Source organism: Panthera onca, chromosome A2 (assembly GCF_046562875.1).
Source record: "Panthera onca isolate mPanOnc1 chromosome A2, mPanOnc1 haplotype 2, whole genome shotgun sequence".
NCBI classification, from domain to species: Eukaryota; Metazoa; Chordata; class Mammalia; order Carnivora; family Felidae; genus Panthera; species Panthera onca.
In genome coordinates, this window is record NC_138340.1 from 101,516,109 (window position 1) to 101,539,244 (window position 23,136).

The 23,136-nt window shown below is 34.8% G+C and overlaps 1 protein-coding gene across 1 annotated transcript in view; it reads left to right on the forward strand.

Moving 5' to 3' along the window:
- The window catches only part of GLCCI1 (glucocorticoid induced 1), a 105,045-nt gene that overhangs the window by 22,382 nt on the left and 59,527 nt on the right, over window positions 1-23,136 (forward strand). Inside the window, exon 2 of the mRNA XM_060633871.3 lies at window positions 10,640-10,791. Within this exon, the coding sequence (XP_060489854.3) occupies window positions 10,640-10,791 (152 nt within the window). The remainder of the gene's footprint in view (window positions 1-10,639; window positions 10,792-23,136) is intronic.

Consider the following 23,136-nt stretch of genomic DNA (forward strand, 5'->3'; position numbering starts at 1 on the left):
ATATTAGTATCCTTTTCTAGATGAGTGAATTATTTTCTATTTTTTCCTCATTAAAAGGTAAATTTTGAGGAAAAATGCTATATATCACAATTTGGGTGAAGTTGTTTCCTACTTTAAAAATCAGTTCATCAGTACTGAGTACTCAGTAAACTGAGTTTTACTGAGTTCATCAGTAAAACTGGTTGTCACACTGTAGTCAAGATATGACCCATTCTGTAGCCTTTTTGTTTTTCTTTTTTTTTCCACATTATAAAATTTATTTTACTTTTTCTCTTTTATTCCCCAAGTTTTTATTTAAATTCCAGGTAAACAATGTCCTATTAATTTCAGGCGTGTAATTTACTGATTCATCACTTACAACACTCAGTGCTCATCCAAAAAAAAAAAAAAGGGTGGGGGGAGAGAGAGAGAAACAGAGACAGAGACATATAGACAGATGGACAAACCAGGAAACAGACCCTTAACTACAGAGAACAAAACTAAGGGTTTCTGGAAGGGGTGTGGGTGAGAGGGCGGGTTAAGCGGGTGATAGGTATTAAAGAGGGCACTTGTTTGTTTTTCTTTTTAAATTGGGATATAATAGTGAATCTACCTCATTTGGTTAAAAATTTTCCAAGTTCTACCAATGCTTTAACTGGAAGTTAGCTCTTTAAAACAAAATATTGTGGAATATTCTGTCTCCTGATTAGAGAATACTTGCTTTCTTTTCAATTACAATATTACTTTCATCTTTGACCATCTTATTTTGGTTCTTTTATAGTTGCTAATACTTGATGATTATTTCTTTAATGTCTCAGCCCATTAGTCATAATGGATTTAGATGTTTGGAATCTCTGTGAATTGAATTCATTGGAAGTTCATAAAGCTTATGAACCTTCTACTAATTATGACTTCACCAAGGTTCTTTAAAGGACTATTATTTTGCTACCAGAAAAAAAAATGCATTAAAATTTTTTTTTAGCATCTTCTCTACCACATATGTAATTTCTTTGTAGATGTATTCCAAATGTCAAGAGCCCCATCTTACTTTGTTGCGTGTTCTTCCACTGCATGTCACCGGGCTTTATGGCTATCTTAGTGAAATTTTCTTTAAAACAAAAGATACAAAAAGATCTTCTCTTGGGTTTTCTTTGAAAACAAGCTTGAAGGCTTTCCTTATCTCATCTTAGGTGCCATTTCACACAAATTTGAGTGAGCTGTAACCCATAAGATCATTCCTAAATGGCTGCATGACTACATTTTTTTAAATTGTTTTCTTGACAAATCTCAGGTTACAGGCTGTGTCAGGCTCAGTTTGGTTAGAAGCATGTTTGTTTCTCTTGTCAACTTCTTGATTGGTTCCTTTCCAGATTTCTGCAGGGCTGCCATATGGTCATTTCTGCATGTTTTCTAGATTGCCTCTGTGGCAGGATTCCAGGTATGCTTAATTAGTGTTTCAGAATCTACTCACACTAAGAGGGCTTCAATTTTTGCCCTTTAGTTTGATTTCAGCTAGCATGTTCAGATCTAGTGTCCTTCCTGTCTCTTATCTGAAGTTCATTTTATTTTGATGATTTTGTTTTATATGGCCTATGTGTTTTTGTGTTCTTAGATGTCAAGGAAGAAAGACCTATAAAGGCCATTAGTAAAGTGCCTGGACTATGTTGACTTTGGAAAACCGAATCTAGTAATAATTCTACTAGGTGACCGATATTAACGTACTTTAGATTGGCTAGAAAAGTATACCAGTCTCCCTTTACATTTGTTAATTCTTGTTTATACACTTGAAAAAAAACTTTGGCAATTTATTTTGGAAATCATTCTTTATACTTGTCAGGTAAGGAGACTCTTACTCAATGTTGCTGGTGATGTTAAAGAAAAAAGTATGAGACTTGTTAAAGAAAGGTAAGACAAACTTTATTCAGGGAAACTGTTGTAATATGTGTAGGGACCACTGCAATGGAGTTTTGGAGTGAGGAAGAGATATTGGGCTCAAACTCTGAATACAGCAAAGAATAGTGGGGATTTCTAGCCAAGGAGCAGGGTGAGTGTTAGTGGATGGAAAATTACTAAGAAGGAAACATTGGGATAAGGGAGGATTCTGGCTAAACAGACATCACAGGGTTATTGTCGAAGGCAGTCTAGGGTGATCAGATATCACATGGGGGTGGTGGAGGATGAGGAACTTGATCAGATATCAAGAGTGATCAAATATTGAGGGTAGGGATTCTTGCTAAAATTGGACAGTGCAGAGACAAACATGGAAGCCCAAAAGTTAGGGCCTAGTTGAGAAGAGTTCAGAGGAGCCTGACTAAAGTTTGGGCCAAGGAGAAAATCTTTGTCAGTGATAATAATTTAAAACTATGGCTCTCGAGGAAGAGCTCTCACTACAGAAATACTGAAGCAAATCCCTGATAACAAATAGGCCTTTAGCAAAATTATTTTTAACCTGAGCGAGCCAGTGGGGTGAATATTTCCAACCTGTATTTATTTATAGTGGTTCTTGATCTCCACTAGATTAGGAACTGTATCATTTCAAGTTGAAGTTGAAGAAAGGTAATTTAATGTCTTCAATCTTGGCTTAGTGAACTTGTTTTGATTTTCAATGATGAAGATTGAAATTATAATATGAATGAATGAAGTTAGACGTCATGAAAAGCTCATTGATTTTCTGTAAAGATAAAGGTTGTTTAATAAACTCAGGCTTAAATGCTGTAGTCAAATTAATTATTAAAATTTAAATTTCACTTTACCTATATATTTGATTTAATTTTGCTCTGGCACTTTCATTTTATAAGGGAACCTACTTAATCTATTTTTTTCAGACTTCCTCATGTGTTTGAGGAAGTAAATTTTTTTGTACTTCACTTTTATTTGCATGCACAATACCCTGTTTGGACAGGAAGATCTCTGTCCAAAGGAAGCTATATTGAACTTTGTTATCTCATCTTTCTGGTGTGCCTAAGCATTCTGCCTAGAGTTTTCTGTATTAAAATGTGAAGTTTCCTATGTCATGGCTAGCCTCAAATTAGAAAGTAACCTTTTAAAGGAGATGATGAGTATTAAATTTATTAAATTCTAGAAGTTTAGCTGCTAGGAGCAGATTTCAAAGAGTTGGTTGACTTTGCAGCAGGATATTTCCTTAGGTATATGTAGTCAAACTTCCAGTGCCTTTAAATGGGAGTAAATTATTGTCATAGCAGGTTTTTATTTTTGAGTATCTACAGTTCCAAAGGATCTGGTCCCAGTCCTTCAGTCCTTTATTTTTCAGACATAGCTTCTTAAGCTTTTAATAGCATTAAGAGTCACCTGGGATGTTTACTGAAAATTCAGATTTCTTGATCCCTCTCCTCTACCAAAGAGTCTCACATGGTTGATAAGAAAACAGGCACAAAAGTGAGCATATTTAATAAAAGTCTTAGACTTTGAGAAACACTGCTTTAGGACCTCAGTGTTTTCCAAACCTTATGAAGCATCTGAATCAGTCTGGTTTGGTTTAAAAATGTGTTGATACCTGGTTCCCCTGTATAATTTCTTAATTAGAATCTCTTGGAGTCTGGCCTGGTAACTTGCGTTTTTAACAAGCTGCCTGGTGATCCTTGTAAGAAAGCCACACAGGATCCCATCCTTGAGTTCCATTGCTTAGTCCACCATTGAATTGCCTGAGAGCCTTGTGTCTTTCTGTTCTAGGATTGCCTAAGATCTCATTTCTAAGTGAAATACTAGAAAGCTGTTTCTTTTACTTCTCAGACATACCCAGGTGTTAACACTGTAGTGGCAAAAAAGCATTCTCAATTTTTTTTTTTTTAAAGCATTCTTTAACATTGTTCTAATCAATACTAGGTAATTTAAGGCATACACAGACACACACCAACACATTATGTGACTTAATGGCTGTTTTCATTTATTTTTTTTTTTAATTTTTTTTTTTAACGTTTATTTATTTTTGAGACAGAGAGAGACAGAGCATGAACGGGGAGGGTCAGAGAGAGGGAGACACAGAATCCGAAACAGGCTCCAGGCTCCGAGCTGTCCTCACAGAGCCTGACGCGGGGCTCGAACCCACGGACCGCGAGGTCATAACCTGAGCCGAAGTCGGCCGCCCAACCGACTGAGCCACCCAGGAGCCCCATTGGCTGTTTTCATTTCTAATGTTAGCAAAGTTAAATGATAAACATGATTATTTTCACTACAACTCTGGTAGGATAAAATGTTTTTACACACTTCAGGAGCTTAAATTCAAGACAAAATATTATACATGTTTGTTTTGGTACTATTGGCTAACATTGTAATGTGACATTTTGAAAACTAGTTACAAGTTCTGTGATACAAAGAACTGGAAAAGTGGTATTAGTACTTAGTTGTCTTAAGCATTTTGCTCAATTGAATGGCTGGAAGATGCTTTACAATGGTAATCAGTGATGGATTTTGAATAAAGAAGCAGTTCATTCTGGTGGCGTTATAATGGCTAAGTTTCATGGAATTTTAGGCATTACACAATAGTTGAAGGAGTAATAGCTCTTTTTCAAGAAGTTTTAAATAAATTGTTAAATGCTTTCTTTAAGTTTGGATGTGCTTCATGTAATCACGAAGTGTAGATGGAAAGCTTTGGCTAATAATCATTAATTGAGAGCTAAACACAGTTACTTGCTTTTGTAGTAGGGTGAACATAGTATGAAATAGGTTGGAGTGTGTTAATGGTCCAAGAAAAAATATGAGTACTTTTTTATTTGTGTTGGTTTGCATTCTGTATGGCTACATTATGGCACTCAAAAGTACTGTATCATCTTTGTCACCTGATAAGGTTAGTTTGGAAGATGTGGTTGGTGGCTTGTTTCATATTATTCTGGAGCTATAGTTCTTTAAGTTTCCAATATTCAGTAACTTTTTTTTTCTTTTTTAGCTTGCAGAAGTTGTATTTAACTTTATTTTCCACTGCAGGTTAGCTTCTTAAGGCATGAGATTTCCAAACTGACTAGTCAATCTTCAATCACTGCCACTGAAGTAAACATTGTTGGGAACAAATTAATTAATTTAACATCATACTGCATTGCTCTGGCAGTTAGATATCAGGCATGTTTTAACTGTTTTGAACAGTGCTAGTTTGCTATTCAAATTCAGGGTTATCTAATACGTAGCTTCATGCATTTAAGCCTATTTTATTATTATTACTCTAAAGTTGAATTTCCAGTTGGTTGTTAGAGAGCAAGAAGTATTTTGTATAGTTCTCAGTAGGTACTCAGGAGACCCAGGCCTACCAACTGCTGTTGCCATGTGGCTTCCTATTCAAGGAGGTGAAGAGGGGCAGGAAAGAACAACGTTTAGATGAATGTAATGAGGACGACTTGTTACAGACTGTTGCTATTAACAGTCATTTTCTGATTCTAATAGAATGATAGTACTGGAAATAGGTGTGATTTTTTTTTTTTTTTTTTCCCTAACCATCGTATTTTTTTGCTGGAGTTAGTTGTGTTTTACCCTCAACTATTTAAGTAAGGGTATTAGCAGCAGGACTGGTAAAGTAGCATGGCAAAGACTCTTACTACTCCTTTTGTGTAGTTGGAGAGCAGCATTCTTAATATCTGCTGCCTAATTTTTTTTTTTTTTTTTTTTTTGCTTTCTTTCCCTTCCTCTCCTTTGGTGTGCTTTTGCCATACATATACTGCTTTATATTATAGTTTAATTATATGTATCATGTCTACCCCTAACCACGATATAAACTCCTTGAAGAGAATCTGAAACTTGTTTTGCAATTTCCCTTGGTACATGTAACAGTGCTTTCCATATGGCAGACATTTAGCAAGTTTTATTTAGTAATAATGATTACCTGGTTTCACCACTTATGAAGGTACTGTTTTCCTGATGCCTGTTTTTTTCCTTAAGTAATGATACTAAGTATTTATTTAATTGATTTTCTTTCATACCTTACATAAATATAATTGAATATTTATTTTAGCAATTCTATTAAGTTAAACTCTTATAAATTAATTCAAAGACTGACTCTACTAATGTATGTTTCTAGCTCATAGGGTGTCCTCTTGATCTACTTGAATTGAGGTAATTTTGTAATAATTAGAGAAATAATTGTGATCACTCAATTCAAAACCACATATTCTAATCACAGCTGTAACCATGGCATAGACAATTTATTGTATTGAACATATAAGTAATGCAAAGCCAGTGTTGATTTTCCGTATTGCACTGGATTGTAAAACCTGAGTTGATAGGAGATAACACCATGAATTAAATAAATAAAAATTGGTGAGCATCGAGGCTTAGATGTTGAGGCAGTTAAAAACTAATTCATTTCCAGGGCACTTGGGTGGCTCAGTCAGTTAAGCATCCAGCACTTGATTTTGGCTCAGGTCATCATCTCATGGTTTGTGGGATCGAGCCCCATGTTGGGCTCTGGGCTGACTGTGCAGAACCTGCTTGGGATTCTCTCTCTCCCTCTCTCTCTCCCTCTCCCTCCCTCTCTGTGTGCTTGTGTGAGCTCTCTCTCTGTCCTCTCTCAGATAAATTTGAAAATTTATTATATATATATATATATATATATATATATATGCTAATTGCCATGATAATTTGGATAATGGTAACAAGTCATCTTGTTGAAATAGAATTACATCGGGGCGCCTGGGTGGCTCAGTCGGTTGAGCGGCCGACTTCGGCTCAGGTCATGATCTCGCGGTCCGTGAGTTCGAGCCCCGCGTCGGGCTCTGTGCTGACAGCTCAGAGCCTGGAGCCTACTTCAGATTCTGTGTCTCCCTCTCTCTCTGACCCTCCCCTTTCATGCTCTGTCTCTCTCTGTCTCAAAAATAAATAAACGTAAAAAAAAAAAAAGAAAAAAAAAAAAAAGAAATAGAATTACATTGTTTTTAACAAACCTTTTGTTAAGTCTAGGGCTTTAGTGATATTTGATAGATTCAGTTATTATGGCTAATCATATCCTGGAAGAGTACTGTCCTTGCCAATTTTCAAACCTAATCTGATTTTTACACTTGAAATAATTTGGAAATTAATAATTCCCTATCTTTTAAATTTTCCTGGTTGTGAGCACTGGTGAGAATCTTTATTTTAAAGAGTGTTTGGGAGTACCTGGGTGGCTCAGTCATTTGAGCACCCAACTCTTGATTTTGGCTCAGGTCATGATCTCATGGTTTGTGAGATCTCTGCTGACAGCACAGAGCCTACTTGGGATCTTCTCTCTTCCTCTCTCTCTTTCCCTCCCCGCCCCCCCCAATAAATAAACAAACATGAAAAAATAAAGAATATGTTTGAGATAGGACCTATCAAGAATATATGCCTCATATACTTTAATTTTTTTTTAAATGATGATTGGTAGAATTAATTTTGTAACAAGATATAGACACTGCGTTGTCCTAACTTGTTTTCTCTGTTTAAGGCAGATCTTTTTGTTTGTTTTGGTGGTGGTAATGTCTGGTGCTTGTCTACACATTCTGAACATCATTAAGCAGTAGGATAATCTTGTAAAATTAGAGCTAAGTGGCCAATCTGTACAATGAGACTAGCACCCAGTTTCAGGTCCATTAAAGTAATAAGGCCATCTTTTGAGATACAGGAAAACATCATAACGTCTGTTTTTTTTTTCACACATGTGTATTTTTACTTTTCTTCCATATCATGTGTTTGTTTTATCAGTTTTATAATGCTTAACGTATTAGTAATATAGTACATATCCCATTTATAAATGAATAACTACAGATGTTGTTCCATGCTTACCTATAAGAGTATTTAGTCAAAATAGCTTGAAGACCGCAGTTCTGACAAAGTCACTAATCCTAGAGAATGGACATTACGTGGAGAGCATGTGATCTTTTCAGAGTGATAGGCAAAGGTCCAGTGATAAAATATATAGCAAGAGTTATTTGATATAGATTGAAATATATAGATCAAGAAGCTCATTTATACCGCTTCTTCATTATAAAACATAAAAATGGTCCCTATGGTTTATTTTCCAAGTTAGGAGGAGTTTTAATAGTTGTAAGTAGCGTATATATGACATTTTAATAGTTCGGAGCAGTGTAAGTTTAGGCACAAGTTTTCCACATGTAGTGGTTCTTCATTTTCTGGCTACGGCTGACCTTTATGCAGGACTTTTTGTATTTAGTGGTGGACTGCTATAAATGTTGGTTCTTTTTTAAGCGACAATCTTTTTTGTCTCTTGTGTCTCTTGTGTCCCTCTTCCTGGTGGAGGGAATATAAAATAACTTTTAAAAATTTTAAACAAATTGTTATAAATTAGATTATGAGAGACATATTTTCTCCTTTTCCCAAAGTTGTTAAAATTTGTGGGTATTGCTTTTATAGCCAGAAAAAAAATACTTGAAGGAATTAATATAAATAACTTCTAGTACCAAACACAGTCTACATAGGTATTAGTTGTGATGGGGGAAGAGGTAAGAGAGAAGAAAAAAAACAAAACAGTGAAACAGGACAAGTAGCAAGAAAGCATTACAAATAGGAAGAAGAAAGTTACATGACAAGTTAAATTTACTATAGCAATAATGTAAATGGGATAAAATTATCTTCTAGAAGAAGGCTTACTGCAAAGTTTTTTTTCCAAAAAGCTTCGTTATATACTGAGTATAGGACACATGCGTAAACAGAATGATTGAAAGAAATTGAAAATTCAAGAGTAGGGATATCAGGAAAATTATAATAGCAAAAGGGGTCACAATGTGAATGTTTAATTTGACAGAGTTTAAAACGTGATATATGGAACAGATCATAATGGTGAAGTATGTAAGCCATAGTACTGCTATCATGGATCAGTATGTGTCAGTTTACACAGAACTAAAATGTAAATGATAAAAAATGGCAATAAAGAGAATTATTAGATCTCAAAAGAAGTTTAGAAATTTTAGAGTTCTTCTCTAAATTTGTGACAGATCCAGATGATAATTATATTATTCCTATATTCTGTATTTTTATTTCAGTTGAGGTACAAGACTAATAAAGACCTATATTCTGAAAACAGAAAATATATCTTCTTCATGACTCATGAGATATTTATAAAAATTGGCCATGTTTTTGGTCACAAAGAAAATTTCAGATAATTCCAAAGAGTAGATAGAAATAGTAGGTATCCTAGATTCTCTGCCCATGGTGAAATGAAATTAGACTAAGTAATAAAGATGAGGAGGAAATTTGGTAATTTTCTTATCTTTTGTAACATTCTAAGGTTAAAGAAAAAAAAAATCAAAACTGCAGTTTTAAGATATGTAAATAATATGATAACACCAAAGTATACAGTGTTTTGTTTTCTGATAAAAAAAACAAAGCAACAAAAAAACCCTGTATATTCTGGCTTCAGGAAGATAGTGAGTGGAAGGACAGTATTCAAAACAAATGTTCCTTAATTGTTGTTAATGTGCAAGGCATTTTAGTTCCATGGGAGCTGTAACCCTGGATGAGACTCTGAGCTTTGGAGCTTGTAATTGGATGGATTTTATTATAGAAAGCACGTCGGTGGTAAATTATTGGGGATGTGTATATGGAAAGACTATAATTTCTTTGTTAAGAAACTGTAGAGTTCATTATGATCATTTTAATTTTGAAAAGCAGTACTTACAGTACCCAAATGGAAGGAAGTAGGTTGTTAGAGTAGATTGACTAAACTGTGTAGAATGTCTGGAGATCTTGCTTCCTTTTTACCTCTGGCTCCTGTTGGCAGTTCTCTTTCATTGGACAATTCTGTTTTATCCCTCTGGGCCAGATTCTTCATACATAAATGAGGAAATTGAATTACAATATGAGGTTCTTTATACATGTTATTTTTGTGTAGCTATGAATAAGTTGATTTAAGTAGTATTGAGCATTGATTCCTTTTCAGTCTGTAGAGACTAAACTTATGTCCTGGTGGGGGAGAAAGACAAACTTACAGTTCCATGCAAGCAGAGGGGGTCACATATATCTGAAACCAAGGGTAGAGATGGAGAAAGAAAAGCCTTGGGGAAGGTTTCACAGAGTTGGTGTGACACCTGAGCTGCTTTTGGAGATAAGAGTTTGTCAGGGGAACAGAAAAGGAGAGGGTTGTCTGCTCAGGAAGTAGTAGAATGTATAGGGGCAGAGAAGGGAGTGTTGTACATTTGGGAAACTGCAGTTAGTTCATTTGGCACTTTGTAGTTAGCATGGATTTATAGTGGAGTAGCAAGACATTAAGCACCGAGGTATATGGGAGCCAAATTGTAAAAAATACAGGCTTTAACTTTAAGATAGTAATTAACCATGGAAGTGTTTTTCGTTTGTTTGGTTGTTTGTTTGTTTGTTTTAGTGGTGTTGGGATGTAGCCCAATTGAGATAGATGCAGAGATAGCAGTGAAGAAACTGGCAGTCCAGGGGAGACATGATAGAGTCTTAATTAAAGTAATGGCAGTGAAGATGATGGGTAGATTTTAGAATAGGTCTCTGAATGGGTGAACAAGCATCTGACAGCCCTGGAAATATATGCAAGATTTAATATGTGAATGTATTTTCCTTTGGAGAGGGTCTACAAACTTCATCAGGTCATATATGAAAGAGCTGTTAGGGTAAATATGTATCATAAGGAAACTTGGCAGGGTGACATTCTACAGACTATGAAGTTTAAATTTTACATAATTTATCAGTGACTAATCTAATTTTTTTTCACTTTTTATAGTGGACAGGCCAAAAGCTCAGCAAGTTCGAACCTCTAGTACAATAAGGCGAACCTCTTCTTTGGATACGATAACAGGACCTTATCTCACAGGACAGTGGCCACGGGATCCTCATGTTCATTACCCTTCATGCATGAAAGATAAAGCTACTCAGGTAAAATGAGCAAATCAAAATCAGTTTTATTACCCTGTAGTTCTGTTTTGATCACAATAAAGAAAATGTAATTTCATCAAATTTTTCCAAATTTGAAATATATTCAACCAAAGAAGGAAGCCATTTCTTTTAATAAGCTTTAGACTAATGGTTTATTGTCATTTCGGTTTTAAAAGTTTTAAAATTATTCAAAATTTAATAAAGAGCATATCAGTTTATATTACATGGTTTTTGAGACTTAGAGTTTTAAGAATTGCTTAACAGAAATTAACATAACTAGTAAGTATATTAGAAAATATAAATACTTTTTGAAGAAAAGTTTACACAATTTTTGGAAGTAATTTATAAAGTACTAGCACATGGCTAAGGAAATTCATGTTATAGGATTTTGTTTAATTTTTTTTTAATGTTTGCTTATTTTTGAGAGAGAGACAGAGCATGAGCAGGGGAGGGGAAAAGAGAGAGAGGGAGACACAGAATCCAAAGCAGGCTCCAGGCTGTGAGCTGTCAGCACAGAGCCCGACACGGGCCTCGAACCCACAAATTAGGAGATCATGACCTGAGCTGAAATCCGATGCTCGACCAACTGAGCCACCCAGGTGTCCCTGTTTGTTTGTTTAAAACCGAAGACTAGAAACCTTGATACCTTGATATCTAAATAGAACGTTTACTGTTTGTCACACTTTTTCTGCTTATGGAAGGTTCCCCAAACTTTTGATTTGAGAAGCTTTTCCTTCCAAGTCAGGGAAAAATATGAAAACATCTTACTTTATGATTTCTGAGTTCTTGACCATTTCTTCATAATAGTCGTCAATCAGCATTTTGAAGAATATTAAAAGTATAAGAGACGGTTGCTGGCCTTAAAGAACTTACAGCATAGTTAGGAAGATAAGATGTAAATTCATGAAAATCAGTAATAGAAGATAGTATATAATTAGATGTTTGATGAATGGAGCATTTAAATGTTAGAGGATTCAAAGGAATGAGAAGATTCGAAGCTTTCTAGGTTAGGGAAATGGAAGTATTTGAGTTTCATGTCTGAAGGAAAAGGGAGGAAATTTGGACATGATCTGTGAGAATCTTCTCAGTGCTTATAATTTTCTCAGAGAAGCTTGAAACCATGAAATTAGCTTCTTTATTATCCATCTTATCAGCTTTGTCTTCGCAATATAGTCTTTTGCTTTCCATTCTTTGCTTTATGAGGAAAAGGATCAGTTTGATGTGGTAGACAATGGGCTTCTCAAGTAGAAATAACTAGCAGAACTCAGAGATGTGGGTCTGGACACTTAGAATTGGACACAGATAATTCAAGACCATCTTTTTGGAAGAGTAGGGTTCACAAGTGTGATAAAGTGTAGACATGGTATATAAAGAAAGAAGATCAAGAGACCAAGGACTTCATCTTTGGAAATGCACACAGGGAAAGAGAAAAAACTAATATATTTACCTGGAAGCAACAAGAAGAGGAGGGGATTAACATTTGCTGACTGTAGATCATGTGCTGCATTTCTTACATCCCGAGTTTCATTTAGTTCTCACAAGAACAATGTAAGATGACACAGATGGGGAAGCAGAGACTCTGAGAAGCTAAGGGACTTACTCAGGATCATAAAGGTAGGAAGTGTTGGAGCCAGGCGTCGAATATAGATTAATTCGTCAATCATTCTGAGCTGCAGTTTTATGGTGCTGTTAGAATAAATGGAATAGTGTGTTTGTGTGTTTCACCTAGTGGAGTAACTGGCATGGTATTTAAAGATGGCAGCTTTTCTTTTTAGGTGTTAAAAAATGCTACTTTTTATTGAGTATATGCTTTATGCAGACGGTATCCAGAAACAGAGGAGCCAGGTAAAGAGCAAAAGCTAAGAGAAGAACTGCAGTAGTCTAGCCTTAGGAGCCAAAGGGAAAGATGTTCTAAGGAAGAATTGTTAACACCATCAGGTGCCAAAGAGAGAGGTCATGGAGAATAAGGACTAAAGTTAAGGATTATGGGCACATTATCTTGGAGAGTTTAGTATTGAAGTTATAGAGGAGGAAACTCAGATATTCCAGAATTAAGAAGAAAACTAGATGGAGATAGAAAAGAGGGCTCTGGGTATGCTTCTTAAGCTTGTCTGTTTCTTTATCTGTGTGACAAGGTTAGTGAAACCTAACTCATGATAATGTTATGTAACTATACATGACAATATATGAAAGTGAATGTCAGTACCCATGGTAGGTTATTAGTAGTGGATACAGATAGGCCCATTTGCAACATTTGCATGGTTTGGAGCAAATATAAATGAAGACCCACATACCATATGTGTATAACAAACTGTTATATAAGATATATTTTGTCCTTCCACTTTGGCAAATAAACCTTCACATGGATCTTGAATGTCAAGTTGGAACTAAGAAATCCTGGATTCTTCAGACCTACATGCCAGGATGTGTCTGCATGCTCTGATCCCACCCCATCTTCTGAGCCTAAACTCATATCTCTTCCTACCCTACACACCATTCTATTCTCTGAGAGGGGGCTTCACACATATGTTTCAATGCCCCAGTTCTCACATCCATGCTTTGTTCGTACTCCTTCAGGAAGTGAGACCCAGGGAATAGGTTCTTTCACAACTTAGAAGCCAGGCTGCTCTGTTTAGGCAAGGAATTCCTGGGTCTAGGTTACCCAGAGCTTAGTCCGTGGTAGAGGTGTGGGCTCATGGTGTGTATGTCCTTTTGGACCCATGATCTCTTCACCTTTGGGGAGGGGTGTGGGTAGAAGAGGGCCAGAGTAGTTCCTCCTAAAACTCGAGGTCCAGGACAGAGGTCTGACTGGGTCTCTATGTAGGTCATTTATTTGAGAAACAACATTGAAAGGAAGGTAAAACATAGGCCTCACTTTACAGATGAGATACTGAGGCATGGGGAAGTTAAGTAATTTGTACTTGGTTATATAGCTAATAAAAATAAAGAAATTTGAACTCAGATTTGGCTGATTCCAAAGCTTTTGCTTTTTCTTCAGTTCTCCACTGTTTCTCATAGTAACCCCTGAAGCATATAGACTTAACCCAGTGTTTACTTTAGAAGCATAAGAAATGGTCTTGCCCCCAAGCCTCTGTTGGTTTAATTGAAGGTACAAGAGATGAACATGTGAGATGTTTTTTGTTTTTGTTTTTATTTTTTTATTGTCATATCCATTCTTTCTGGATTAACTCTTGAACTCTGAGCGATGCAAATAGAAGATTTTGTTTATTTAGGGTAAGTTAGTGGAGAGAAGGTGGTACAGTCGCTTGCTACAGATATTGCTATCTAGGCTGTCTGGTTTTGGTGGAGGGTGTCTCTAGGATTTTTTTCTTTCACATTTCCATATTTCAGCTACCTTAATTATTGAGGGTTAGGAATAAAATTCTCAATATTTAATATAGTTACACATTGGGCCTTTTCAAAAGTGTAGCATAGTGTTGTGAAAATCACTGTGGACTTTGGAGATGCATCGTGTGTTCAAATTAAGGCCCAGTATGAGAGAACCTTGTGGGATGATGGAAGATTTGTATATCTTGATAGAGGTTTTGGTTATATGAGTGAATGCATTTTTCAGAACTTACACAAGTATACATTTGTGTGTTTTACCATAGAACTTTAAAAATATAGAGCCTAAACAAATATTGAACTCTAATCAGATGTTCAGGAGTGAAATGTACTGCTGTCTGCAGCTTACTTTGAAATGAATCAAAAATAAGATCAGTTGATGGATAGGTAGATATATGAAGCAAATATAGCAAAATGTTACACAGAGAATCTAAATGTTGTCTTTTTTAGTGCTCACGAGGCAGTTATTTTCAGTAAACTTTAAGTTTGAGTCTTTTAAAATGTTGGGAGAATAATCATGGCCACTGAATTAACCGTTGTGTGGTCCAAACTTCAGTTTCCTTTTCTATAAATTGAAATAGCAGACCAAATTTGCAGAATCACATATTTACACTGAGGACTGAAAGAGACCACTTCACATATTTAAGGCTAATGAGGAAATGGATCATTGCCAGCTTATTAGAATAGTCTGTGTAGCTTAATAGAAATAAAAACTAAAAACCTTTTGTGGAATTTAATATTACTTTAATATATCAGCCTTGCAGATACAACCCTTTTTTAAACAAAAATTTATTACCAACTCCCAAAATTGAACCTACAGTTAAAGTTACAGTAATCAGTAGTATATTCTCAGTTTTTACCATGTTATCTAAAGCTTCATCTCAGACGGATTTACAATTCTGAGCGTGAGCATGTTTTTAAATGAGAAAGTAGTACATACACTTTCCATAAAGGGTTCAAACAATAAAAACAGTATAGAGCAATAATAAAGCATGTTTCTTCTGAGTTCCCAAGTATGGTAGCAAATATACACATTCTCTTCACAAATATACACATTTTCTCTCCATGGCACATTGTAGGATTTTACTTCTCTGCCCACTTAACGTTAAGTTTGGCCATGAAACTTATTATAGGAAGAGGCTGGAAGAGACCTGGCGTACTAAAACCAGACAAGGCCACCACAAAAAAAGAAAATTATAAGCTCGTATCCCTGATTAATTTAGATGCAAAACACCTCAACAAAATATTAACAAACCTAATTCAATAGTACATTAAAAGGATCATACACCATGATCAGTGGGATTTATTCCAGGAAGCAAGGTTGGTTCAACATTTGCAAAATTGTTCAGTGTGATACATCACATTAACAAAATGAAGGATAAAAATGATATGATCATCTCAATAGATGCAGAAAAAGCATTGGTCAGAATTCAGCGTTCATCTGTGAAAAAAACTTTCAACTAAGCGAGTATAGAGAGAATGTATCTCAACATAATAAAGGCCATGTGTGACAAGCCCATAACTAACATCATACTCAATGGTGAAAAACTGAAAGCTTTTTCTCTAACATCAGGAACAAGATAAACATGCCCACTCTCACCACTTTTATTCAACATATACTGGACATCTTAGTTAGCCACAGCAGTAAGGCAATAAGAAATAAAGAAAATAGAGAAATAAAAAAGAAATAAAAGGCTTCCACATTGGAGAGGAAGAAGTAAAACTGTCACTATTTGCAGATGACATGATGCTCTATACAGAAGACACTGAAAACTTGGTCAGAAGGCTGATAGAACTAATGAATTCAGTATGAAGTTGCATGATACAAGATCAACATACAGAAATCTGTTGTGTTTCTTTACACTAATATATCAGAAAGAGATACTAAGAAAGTCCCATTTAAAATTGCATCAGGGGCGTCTGGGTGGCTCAGTCGGTTAAGTGTCCAACTTCGGTTCAGGTCATGATCTTGGGGTCCGTGAGTGTGAGCTCCATGTTGGGCTCTGTGCTGACAGCTCAGAGCCTGGAGCGTGCTTCAGATTCTGTGTCTCTCTCTCTCTGCCCCTCCCCAGCTTACACTGTGTGTGTGTGTGTGTGTGCGTGCGCGCGCGCGTGTGTGTGTGTGTGTGTGTGTGTCTCAAAAATAAACATTAAAATTGCATCAAAAAGAATAAAATACCTAGGAAATAATTTAACCAAGGAGGTAAAAAACTGGCACATGAAAACTATATAAGATATTGACTAAAGAAACTGAAGAAGATACAAACAAATAGAAATATATTCCATGCTCATGTATTGGAAGAATTAATATTGTTAAAATGTTCATGCTACCCCAAGTAATCTACAGATTCAGTATAATCCCTGTCAAAATTCCAATGACATTTTTCACAGAAACAAAACAAATAATCCTAAAATTTGTATTGAACCACAAAAGACCCTGAATAGCCAAAGCATCTTGATAACAAGAAAGCTTGAGACATCATACTCTGATTTAAAACTATATTACAAAGCTATAGTAATCGAAACAGTATGGTATTGGTGTAAAAACAAACACATAGGTCAATGGAACAGAATAGAGAGCCAAGAAATAAACCCATGCATATATGGTCAATTAGTTTATCACAAAGGAGCAAGGAATATACAGTTGAGAAGGGACAAGTCTTTTCAATAAATGATGCTGGCAAAACAGGACCACTATCATACACCATACACAAAATTTAATTCAAAATGGATCAGCGACTTGAATGTAAGACCTGAAACCATAAAAATTCTAGAAGAAAACCTAGGTGGTAAGCTCCTTTATGTGGGTCTTGGTGATGATTTTTTGTATTTGACATTAAAAGCAAAGGCAACAAAAGAAAAAGTAAATAAGTAGGGCTACATCAGACTAAAAAACTTCTGCACAGCAAAGGAAACAATAAAATGAAAAGGCCTCCTACTAAATAGGAGAAAATATTTGCAAATTATATCCAGAATATCAAAGAAGTGCTGTAGCTCAATAGCAAAAGAACAAACAATCCAATTAAAAAATGGACAGAAGATCTGAATCCACATGTTTCCAGAGAAGATATTTAGATGGCCAGAAGGAAAATGAAAAGATGCTCAGCATCACTAATGATCAGGGAAATGTAATCAAAACCACAGTGAGATAGCACCTCATATTTATACAAATAACTGTTATCAAAAAACCAGAGTTAGCCAGGATGGGGAAAAAAGTAAATAATTGTGCATTGCTGGTGAGAAAGTAGATTGTTGCAGCCACCATGGAAGACGGTATGGAGTTTCTTCAAAAAATTAAAAATAGAATTACCACATGATCCAGTAATTCCACTTCTGGGTATTTATCCAAAGAAGACAAAAACACTAACCCAAAAAGATACATGTACCCCCATGTTCATTAGAGCATTATTTACAATAACTGAGGTATGAAAGCAGCCTAAGTGTTCACCAACAGATGAGTAGATAAAGAAGTTATGGTATGTGTATGCAATGGAATATTATTCAGCCATAAAAACATGAAATCCAGCCATTTACAGCAACATAAATTGACCTTGAAGACATTTTACTTCAGTGAAATAAATCAAAGACAAATATCAAATAAGATCTCACTTACATGTGGAATCTTAAGAAAAATAAGCTCATAGGTAACAAAGAATAGATTGATGGTTGCTGGGAGTTAGGGGGTGGGCTAAATGGGTGAAGGGAGTCAAAAGGTACAAACTTCTAATTATAAAATAAATAATTTGTCTAGGGATGTAATGTATAGCATGGCAACTGTAGCTAATAATCTTGTATGGCGTACTTAAAATTTGCCAGGAGGGGTGTCTGGGTGGCTCAGTCAAACATCTGACTTTGGCTCTGGTCATGATCTCACGGTTTGTGAGTTCTAGCCTTGCATTGGGCTCTGTACTGACAGCTCAGAGCCTGGAACCTGCTTTGGAATCTGTGCCCCATCTCCTTTGCCCCTCCCCTGCGTGTGCATTTAGTCTCTCTCAAAAATGAATAAACATTAAAAAAAAGTTGCCAAGAAAGAAAATCTTAAAAGTTCTCATTACAAGAAAAAATTTCCATAATTATGAGTAGTAACAATGTTATCTAGACTTATTGTGGTGATCATTTCACAGCGTATACAAGTACTGAATTATTAGGTTGTACACCTTAAGCTAATATAATACTGTATGTCAGATCTCAATAAACTTAAAAACAGAGCTGGTGCTTTTCACTCTGACAAGAGCAGCATCAAGCATAATTATTTTACTAATTGTTTTTCTTCTTAAATCAGAAGTGATTTTTTCAGATGTGAAATACCATTCATCATTGAAATGAATATGTTGTTTTGACTCAACCTATAATATAGTGAATTTCTTTAATAGATTACTTAATAATTGGTCATGATTACATTTCTGGAATAAATGCTATGTATGGAATTCTCTTTTAAAAATAATACAGTGGCAAATAAAGCATTTGTTAATATTATATTTGTTTCAAAATTCAGAAATGGGGTCTGAAATTTTTTTCTTTTTCATCATGTAATCCTTAGTGTTATACTTGCTTCATGAAAAGATTTTGTAAGATTTCCTTCCTTTGTGCTCTGGAACAATGGTGAAAATATCATCCCAATTACCTGTTACTTGGGTCTGAAAAAATTTTACCTATGAAGCTAACTAGACTAGTATGTTTTTAGATGGTAACTCTTTTAGTAAAATCTTAATTTTTTTCCAGTGGTTCTTGGTTTTAGTTTCTATTTCTTTTGTTTGGTATTTTCATTTGAATATAATCCATTTCATCCCACTTTTCAAGTGTATTTGCATAGTTGCACAAAATATTCTTGTATAATTCTTTTAATTTCTTGTAAATCTGTAGTTTTCTTTTCTCACTTATAATACTGTATATCTGTGTTTTGAGTGATTAAATTTATTAGGTTATATAGCACAAAAAAGATGTTAAGGTGTTGAATTTATTTTCCTGTTTTTCTTTTTTCTAGTTCATTGCCCTCTGACTTTACTCGATCATTGCACTTTTTTCTGCCTTCCTGGAGTGTATTTTTTTCCCTAGATTCTAGAGATAAATGCTTAATTTTTGTATTTGTGGTATTATTTCTTATTCAGTAATACAAGTGATTTTTATGTCAAGATTTATCCTCTGAGCTCAGCTTTGGTTAGTATATAATGTTTCCATTATTTATATTTTGCGAGATAACTATGTAGTTTCAGTTTTGATATCCTGTTTAGTATATGAGAGCTTTTTGTTTTGTTTTTAATTTCTAAATGGTTAAAGTTGCTTTTCCTAGTAAAAATTTAATTTCTAGTTTTATTACATTTAGAGTATAGAATTATACGTCTTTGAAAACTTGGGTGAAATTTTCTTTGTGGCCTAATGTTAAGATCGTGTTTGTTTCTTTTAATGCTCTGTGAGTATTTGAAAATGAGGTATAGTCTTTACTTTTAGGTACAGAATTCATTACATATTCAGTGTTATTATATTATTCAGCTTCCATATAGCCCCTTTGATTTATGTCTGTTTGTTCCATCATAAGCTGGCAGTTACTGAATTAAAATTTCTGTCAATGTATGTTTCCAGTGGTTATTGCTTATATATCTTAAGAATATAGATGTATAAAGATTTATGTCCATTGTATCTTCCTTTTGGTTAGTATTGATTATTATTGTGGGATACTCTGTCTTGATTAATATTTTTCCTCTGAATTTAGTCTTTTTTATGATATAAATTAATATTGAAAACTCTGTTTTATTTTTGTTTTCCATTGGTCAGGAGCTCTGGTTCTGGAATCAAGACTGGTTTTGAATCTTCACCCTAGCATTATCCAACTTTCTAATTCTGGGCAAATTACTTTACCTCTATGTCTGGGTTTTCTCATTTGTTAATGGAATAGTATACTTCATAGGATTATCATAAGGGTTAAATTGAGTTAATGCATTTGAAATGCTAAGAATAGTGACCAATACATTAAGTGTCAATAAATACTTGCTATTATTATTTACATTAACTAGCAGAGAGGGAGAAAGGTGAATGTTTGGATAGTTGCCATGGTACTGTGGATTCACTGCTGGAAAGGGAAACTTCAAAAGGAAATTTCTTCCTCTTTTCTTTCACCTCTTTCCCATGGTTTTTATTTCTTAGTTTGTTTTTGTCTTTTGTCTTTCTGTTCTGGCAAATCTTGCTTATTGCTGGAAATAATTAGCTTTGTGCTATTTACTTATTTATCTATCCATTCATTTATTTTGGAGTCATCCATCCCATCACTTGTTCCCTATTAGGGAAAAATGGTGTGGTGAGCTTGGCAGTTTTTAAAAATTTGATGGGCAATTGAGGTGAAAATAGCTTTTCTGTATGTAAATCTTTCCACTTTGACTACCTATCTACCCCCCCCCCATTCATTTTCCCTCCAAATTTAGTATCGGAGGCAACTTTAGAATTGCTCTTACTTAATTTTTACATTCTTTGAGGGGTAGTACGTGGGATGGTTAGATCTTAAGTGAAATTCTGCATACTCTGCTTTTATTTTTCAGATGATGTTTTTCTTTGGCATTTTATTGTTTAAAATTAATTTTCAGGGGCACCTGGGTGGCTGAGTCATTTAAGCGGTCAACTCTTGATTTCAGCTCAGGTCATGATCTCATCGTTCATCGGTCTGTGTTGAGCTTCTCACTGACAGCGTGGAGCCTGCTTGGGATTCTTCCACGTGCTGTCTTTCTCTCTCAAAAATAAATAAACATTAAAATAATAAAATTAATTTTAAAATTTGGAGGATGAAACGTTTGAACATGCCGGGAAGTATATAAAATAGCATATTTATTTATTTTTCTTAATTTCATTAAGTTTGAGTGTATGGTTTTATGATCCTACCTCTATGCCAGCATCTTTCTCTAGAAATTTATTTATTTTTATTTATTTTTAAGAAACTGTTCAGGAATAAGTACTTAGCATTTGGCTTTAGCTACATTTGATAAAGTCAACAATTCTGAACTCAAATACATAAATTTTTTGCTATTTAAATGACATTTTAAAAAATCGATCCTTTTCCTCCCTTTGTGAACAGAGCTTGACTGAGGAGGACTTTAATCAAAGGAGTGGATATTATACCTCAAATAGTAATAGATCTGAAAGAGAACTTTCAGTTTTATACTCTGATCAAAAACTCATTTCCTGACCAAAAGTCATGCTTACTAACAGCTGTTTGGGTTTCCTGTGCCCTTATTAAGCAAGTTTGTTTAAGAAGCAGCAGTTGATGGAACAATTTTGGAGAGTGAGAGGCTTTTCTGGAAATGGAAACAAGTCTGAAGACTTGGCCATCTTGGCCTCTTACATTGCATTCCAGGGACCTACATTGTTTCTTTTATTGAGCGGGTCCCTAACTGGCTGTTGAGTAAATGTATAAAGATTCCTTCCTGTTGAGGATCACCTTTACTTTCTCTTTCAGCTATTAGCACATTCAGAGAGAGGATCGTATAATCCTGGAGTTCAACAGTCCACACGAAAGTAGTCATGTTCCTAATTTAGGGAGTAATAGTTTTTGTTACCAAAGGAATACACTCAGCTGTACTGATGAAAAAGTTAAACCCGTGGCTAAGATATTTAATATTTTATTCATAAAGTTCAAATACTATCACTAAAATTACCAGAAACTCAAAATTGTACTTACTAATTTTTAATAAGTAATATATTCATTTGATTCAAAAGTAAAAGAATTTAGTAAAGAGCCTTCCCCATACCCCTGTACTTGGGTTTCCTCCCATTACCACAAACATTTAACAGGTAGCAAAATACCTGCTTTCCTTAGTCTTTTCCCCCATGCCTTTACTCCTAATTTAGCTCTAGGTAAAATTGTGAAGTAGTTTATATTTATTTGGAACAGCCCTCTTCTTCTCTCATCTTGGCTTACATTGGTTCTCATCCTTTTATATCTTTTAACCCATCAATTTTCTGTTAAAAATGCTGTAACAGTAATAAACAATTACCATTTACTTAGACATCTGTTAGTTATATTAAGCTTTAAGAATTTAAGAATTAAATCATAGTTTAGTGCATAGTATGAGAAAGTAATCTGCCTGTCCACTTATTAATAACTACTTTGTATAAATGAATTATTGGAATAAGATATATGACATTGATAGGAAACATGAGTATAAACCAAGTGAAAACAGTTCCCATTGCTGTTGGAATTCTCATAGCTTTGGGGGGATAACTATTTTGGGGAGATAACTGTTGCAATGAGGATTACATAAAATAATCCATGTTAAGCTTGCTAGCACAGTATCTAGGACATGGTGGATATTTGTAAATGTTAGTTGCCTTTGGTTTAGAATCTATAATATTTTACTATCATCAGGCTTAAATACAATGATACTGAATTAAGTGGACAGAGAAAGTCACTATTACTAACATCAACAATTGATTATGCGATTATGGGCATTAAGTCTGAGTTGGTAGGAAATGGAGTAGAAATTATACAGATAACTCCACAGCATGGTAGGGGCCTGAAACTCAGTAAATAATTCCTGGTAATTCAGTCCTAAGTAGCTGTCATTGCCTACTGTGTAGTCTTACAAGTAAGAAATGGCACTTCACATCTGTGAAGGGTCCAAGTATGGGAAAGGGGAGTTACATTGTTGAGGAAACTCCTCCATTCCTCATCACTTAGGTGTCTTATGCTACCAGTTGAGCACTGTTAGTTTTTTAATGACTTTGGAATCGTGTGGAAATATTTTGGGAAGATATCTCCTAGTCACCTATATTGCTGATTTTCTCTCAGGTATGAGAGATTTTTTAAAATGCTATCAAGAAACAACAAAGGTAATTTATCTCTTGGATAATTCAGAGGCAGTTATATTCCAGTGTGATTGTTAAAAGGGTTTGGAAATGCTCTTTTTAAAAAAGTAAATCGCTTTCACTTTTTTACATGTGGAATTAATTTTTTGAAACCCAGCAACCAAGGTAAATTGTAACTTAAAAGATGGTAATACCATAGAATACATTCTA